This window comes from Nycticebus coucang, chromosome 2, assembly GCF_027406575.1.
Source record: "Nycticebus coucang isolate mNycCou1 chromosome 2, mNycCou1.pri, whole genome shotgun sequence".
In the NCBI taxonomy this organism is placed as follows: domain Eukaryota; kingdom Metazoa; phylum Chordata; class Mammalia; order Primates; family Lorisidae; genus Nycticebus; species Nycticebus coucang.
The window spans coordinates 116,380,521-116,386,548 of record NC_069781.1 but is presented as its reverse complement, the minus strand read 5'-3'; the positions used below and the strand labels follow the sequence as shown (position 1 = coordinate 116,386,548).

At 53.7% G+C, this 6,028-nt stretch overlaps 1 protein-coding gene across 1 annotated transcript; it reads left to right on the top strand.

Moving 5' to 3' along the window:
• Positions 1 to 2,304: 2,304 nt before the first annotated feature.
• OAZ1 (ornithine decarboxylase antizyme 1) lies at positions 2,305 to 5,738 on the top strand. The gene is given in 6 exon segments (XM_053580926.1): positions 2,305 to 2,535; positions 3,979 to 4,036; positions 4,038 to 4,124; positions 4,502 to 4,674; positions 4,937 to 5,022; positions 5,166 to 5,738. Coding segments are annotated over 6 exon segments (684 nt in total). The 5' UTR covers positions 2,305 to 2,389; the 3' UTR covers positions 5,300 to 5,738.
• Positions 5,739 to 6,028: the final 290 nt, after the last annotated feature.

The following is a 6,028-nucleotide window of genomic DNA, read 5'->3' as shown; positions in this document are numbered from 1 at the left end:
GGTCTCGGCCGCGTGACCTCCCACTGCCGCCCGGCGCCGCCGCAGCCGCTCTCCACTTTCTCTATTTCATTTATGTTTTTTTTCAGTAGAGATGGAGTCTCCCTTTTGTTCCGGCTGGCCTCTGAACTCCTGAGTTCAAGCAATCCTCTCACCTTGACCTAGCCACAGTGCTTGGGTTGCAGGTATGAGCCACTGCAACCTGCCAAATTTCTGTGGAGTTGTAATCATTCCTAATCATTCCAGGTTCCTTTGAGGAAAAGTTTGTATCTCTAACTCAAACACAGTAGGTTCAATATAAAAATGGGAGACAGAGATTCTAAAGACCTAGAATCAAGCAGTCAAGCAGTTACTTCAATCCTACCTTTAATTTGTTGGAATTTCTATTTGTGCTTAAAAATTAAAACCATTTGGTGGTGCCTCTGGCTCAAAGGAGTAGGGTGCTGGCCCCATATGCCGGAGGTGGCGGGTTCAAGCCCAGCCCTGGCCAAAAACCGAAAAAAAAAAAAAAAAAAAAAATTAAAACCATTGAATGAACAGTTTCATGAGAATATTTCAGATTGTATATGAAACCAGCACATTGTACCCCTTGATTGCAAATGTACACAGCTATGATTTAACAATAAAAAAAAAAAGAAAAAAAAACATTGAATGTGATCTGCAAGGAGTATTTTTTTTTTTTTTTGAGACAGAGTCTCACTATGTCGCCCTTGGTAGAGTGCCCAGGCATCACAGCTTATAGCAACCCCAAACTCCTGGGTTTAAGGGATTCTCCTGCCTCAGCCTCCCAAGCAGCTGGAACCATAGGCGCCCACCACAACGCCCAGCCATTTTTTTGTTGCAGTTGTCATTGTTGATCTCAGCTGGCCCAGTCTCGGTTCAAATCGCCAGCCTTGGTATTAAGTGGCCAGCACCCTACCCACTGAGCCACGGGCGCCGCCCAGCAAGGAGTATTTTTGCTCAGAATAAGCAAAATGTAATTCATAGAATGAAATATGAACTATTTTATTGAATGTAATTTCAAAGTGGAATATTTTGTTCTGTAAGTCCAAATTTTAGTGTACACACAAAATATGTATCTGTATTTAACTGCAGAGCTATATTTTTGCTTATTAAATGCAAATTCTACTTCATACACGAAGTCATAGCTCACAGCAACCTCAAACTCTAGGGCTCAAATGATTCTCTTGCCTCAGTCTTCTAAGTAGCTGGGACTACAGGTGCCCACCACACCGCCAGCTATTTTTAGAGATGAGGTCTGGCTGTGGTTCAGGGTGGTCTTGAACCTGTGAGCTGAAGTAATCCACCTGCCTTGGCCTCCCAAGAGTGCTTGGATCACAGGTATGAGCCACAGCGCCCAGCCCCAAAATCTGGATAGTATTTTTAACATGGAAAGTTCTCTTTTTAAAACAAATGTATGCTGTGGCTTTTCCTCCTTTTTTAAAAATTGTTTTTCTCATTAACCCTATCTCAGGAAAAAAATATAAGCTGTTTTAAAACTGAAAGCACAGTGGCTTCAGCGCTGGCCACATGCACCGAGAGGCGGGTTTGAACCTGGCCTAGGCTAGCTAAACAACGACAACACAACAACAAAAAATAGCCGGGCGTTGTGGCGGGCACCTGTGGTCCCAGCTACTGGGGAGGCTGAGGCAAGAGAATAGCTTAAGCCCAAGAGCTGGAGGTTGCTGTGAGCTGTGACGCCACAAGACTTTACCGAGGGCAACGTAGTGAGACTCTGTCACCAAAAAAACAAAAACTGAAAGACTAAGCCAACAAAATTATAATTACTACCGATTGTTACAAGGTTATGGCAGAAAATAATTTTCTCCTACGGGTGGATGGGCGATGTGGAGAACCCCCCCCCATGCCTTTGTTGCCCCAAGTTCCCCTGGGAGAAGGCCCTGCGGGGTGAAAAGACCTTTAGCTAGGGCAATGGGGACAATGGCTGACACCAGGCCACCGCGAGGAGCCCCCCCACAACAGGCCTCCCTTACAGCACCCCACTCGTAGGGCCAAACTGTGGGGGCAGGGCGGGGCGGGTGTGCGCGGCGCATACCCAGTACACGTCAGCCCCGCCCCCGCGCCCGAGGGCGCTCGCGGGAGGGGTGAAGCGCGAGGCTTACTGACCAATCATCTGCGCCACCCCTATTTCGACCCTCTTTCCCTTCACCAATAAGACGCCGGAAAGGGCGGGATCGCCCGTTTTTTTCCGGCTGCTCCGCGGATCCTCCCCCTTGTGCGGCCGCGTTCTCGGCGGCGTGGGGGGCGTGGCCTGAGCGCGGCGCCTATAAATGCGGCCGGCGGCGACGGCGCCATTTTGCGAACGGCGAATAGCGGCGGCGGCGCGGGGAGCGCAGCGGAGGTTTTCCTGGTTTCGGACCCCAGCGGCCGGATGGTGAAATCCTCCCTGCAGCGGATCCTCAACAGCCACTGCTTCGCCAGAGAGAAGGAAGGGGATAAAGCCAGCGCCACCATCCACGCTAGCCTCATCATGCCGCTCCTCAGTCTCCATAGCCGGGGCGGCTGCAGCAGCGAGAGGTGAGGGCCCCGCCCCCGCTCGAAGCTTCCAGAAGCGCCGGCCGTGCAGGCCCGTGGGAGGGCCGTCCTCGGGGTGTCAGATAAGTCCCAGGAGCACGAGATCCGCCTTTTTGTCAAGGCCACGGTCGCGCCGTGGCGGGTTCTCGACCAGGGTCGGGGTGGAGCCGGTCCCGAGGTCTCTCTGCCTGGCGGCGCACTCGGGAAATTGGATTTGGGGTTACACAGGAGGGAGGTCTGATTTGGGGGACTTGTGTGTGACTGGGGGTTAGGCTTGAGGGGCGCGGGATGGGGAGTTGGGTTGGGGATGGGGTCGGAGGTCAGGTTGAGGGGAACAGTCGAATTTTGGGCAGGGTCGTGGCCGAGTTGCATCTCGGGGACGCAGAATGAGGAAATCGGATGGGGGCGGGGTCGGGCTTTGGAGCTGGCCCGAGGCCGAGTGGGGCCCGCAGGTCCCGTGAATCTGCACTTTTTTGTAACGGCGACGAGCGTTGGCTGCAGAGGCCGCAGCTCTTCTTGAGTGGACAAACTTAGACGCGGTACCCGGACGCGACCGCCCTTGTGGGCTCGGTTTTAAACGAGTCAGTGTGAATGGCCTAGGCTCTCCAGGGAGCCCGAGGCGTTCGAACAGTCCCTCGCAGCCTGGTGTCGACCCCGCTTCCGAGGCGCAGGTGCCCAATGTGTTGGTGGTGGTCGTGTGGCTCGCAGTGTCGCAGCCGCGTTTCCCCGAGGGGCCTCTCTGGCCAAGGTCGGCGTTGATGAACCCCGGGGTCCAAGAGCCTGAGGCCGTGGTTCGGGTCCGGGTGGGAGCGGTGCAAGATGGAGGCGACTTTGGGGCCTGTTTACGCCGCGCAGCAAATGGCTGCTGGCGTCGTCGGCTGCGCGATTGTGAAAATCTCCCCCGGGGCGCGAGGGCCGCGTCTGCCGAGATGACGCAACCGCGAGGGCCAGGGTGCGGGAGGGGCCGGCTAGCGCGCTGTCCTCTGCAGGGTTCGGTGCCGGTGGCCTGAGTCCCCCTCTGGTTCTGTCTAGACAGCGGGAGGTCTGTGGCAGAGGGGCTTCTCTAGAAAAGTGACTGTGCCCCAGAGAAGCCAGAATTTCAGATGCCTACTGCTGTGCCAAATGCAAAAGGGGAAGCCCTGGTGGTTGGAGTTAGAAATGGGAAGTGAAACTTGAGTAGGGGGCTGGGCTTGGGAGAGACTGTGAATCTTGATGGTAGTCTGGGGAACAGACCTTCACTGAGGAGAGTGTGACTCTCGAGTCCCTGTAAAGGCTGCTTGCCTCTTTTTGTAGGAGCTGCCCTCACGGAGTCCCCGGATGTATGGGGAGTACTGGGTCCCAACCAGGACAGTGGGCAGTGGGTGCTGGCCAAGGCTGAGAAGGGTGGAAATTCCTCTGTGGCTCTCTGTAGAGCAGGTGCTGTGTCCTGATGGTCACTTCCTATAGTTCCAGGGTCTCCCTCAATTGCTGTAGTAACCTGGGTCCGGGGCCTCGGTGGTGCTCCTGATGTCCCTCACCCACCCCTGAAGATCCCAGGTGGGCGAGGGAATAGCCAGTGGGATCACAGTCTTTCAGCTAACTTATTGTACTCTGTAAGTATCTGGGGCTCGTAGGGCACCCTGCCTTGGGGGGGGGGGGTGGAGTGAGTGCCCCAGACCTGCTGCTGTGCTACAATACTGTCCATAGTGTCTCTGTGCACCTGTTTTGCCCTCAGCAGCAGCAGTAGCCATGTAAGCTTCCATTTGAGCCTCAAACGGGGGTCCCCACCTGCCCTGCACCCCAGCCTCCCTCATTCAGGCCCTAATCGTGGCACTGCTGGGTTGTCTTGGTGCTTTTTTTCTGTCTTTTACTGCCTTTTCTAAATTGCCACCAGCCTGTGTTTGCTTTTAACCTTTTGAGAGGGGCTCACCCCCACTGCCAGAGGGGAGTTTCTAACATTCCCAACATGACTGTCTCTGTCCTTAAACAGGATAATCGGCTGAATGTAACAGAGGAATTAACGTCTAACAACAAGACGAGGATTCTTAATGTCCAGTCCAGGCTCACAGATGCCAAACACATTACCTGGAGAGCAGTGCTGAGTGGCCGCAGCCTATACATCGAGATCCCGGGCGGTGCGCTGCCCGAGGGGAGTAAAGACAGGTGAGGACATTGTCACCAGCATTTTGTTGGGAGGGGGCTTTTTAAATAGTGTTACTCATGATGTGCCCCCAGCACATTGGTATCATGATGGGGTGTTGGTGGGGCCAAGGGCACTGCTCAGCACTCTGCAGTGCCCAGGATACCCTCCTTAGAGAACAGGCCAGGCACTCTCATTAAATAAGGCCCAAAATCTGGCACCAGATGGGAGGTATGATGACAGGGCCTTGGCAGAGGGGCTGGTGCTGAGGGCCCTGTGCTGTAGTTTTGCAGTTCTTCTCGAGTTTGCAGAGGAGCAGCTCCAATCCGACCATGTCTTCATCTGCTTCCACAAGAACCGAGATGACAGAGGTAAGTGACACCCATCATCTACTAGGTGAGGGGGGTTGCCCCCTGCCCCCTCTTCCCTGCCTGATCTCTGGGTCTGGTGTGCCCCTGGGGGCTTGACAGAGCCCGCCCAAGCCCTGTGGGCCCTGACAGCCTTTACCCTACAGCTGCCTTGCTCCGCACCTTCAGCTTTTTGGGCTTTGAGATTGTGAGACCAGGGCATCCCCTCGTCCCCAAGAGACCCGACGCTTGCTTCATGGCCTACACTTTTGAGAGAGAGTCTTCTGGTGAGGAAGAATAGTAATGGCAGTGGCCTGCTGGCCTTTCGCTCCTGGGGAGATGGGGCTGGAGGTCGGAGCCCCCTCCTTGGCAGTCCCTGCTGTTGCTGTGGGTTGGAGGGCCACTGCTGTGCTGGGGTGGAAATGTCAGACTTGTTATCTCTTCTGGGTTTGTCCGCATGTTGTAATTGTGCAAATAAATGCTCACTCCAAATTAGCGGTATATTTCTTGAAGTTTAATATTGTGTTTGTGATACTGAAGTATTTGCTTTAATTCTAAATAAAAATTTATATTTTACTTTTTTATTGCTGGTTTAAGATGACTCAGATTATCCTTGTATTTGAGGAGAAGTTTCTTATTTGAAGTCTTTTGGAAACAGTCATAGGTCTCAACTGGGAAAGATAGGTATTAATGTACCCTTCTTTTGCTCTCAAAAAAATTCGAATAAAAGCGATTACACCTCCAAGACCTGTGTTGGCTGGTGATGTGAGGGTCTTAACGTCTCTGTGGGTCCCTGGAAGTGGGCCTACAGCCCTAAGTTTAAGTTAAGGGCTTGACTACCTCTACCCATACTCAGGGTGTTCTGGGGTAAGGCCTGCCCTTCTCATTTTCTGCCACCTTTATGCCTCACCTTCCGTCTCCCTGACCCCATCACCCCTCTGTGTGGGGGTGGGTAGGGTGGCCTGGCCTGCTCAGCTCCCTGCTGACTCTTAGGCCCTGCCTCCTGTAAATTAGTCCTGGAGCCCAGTTG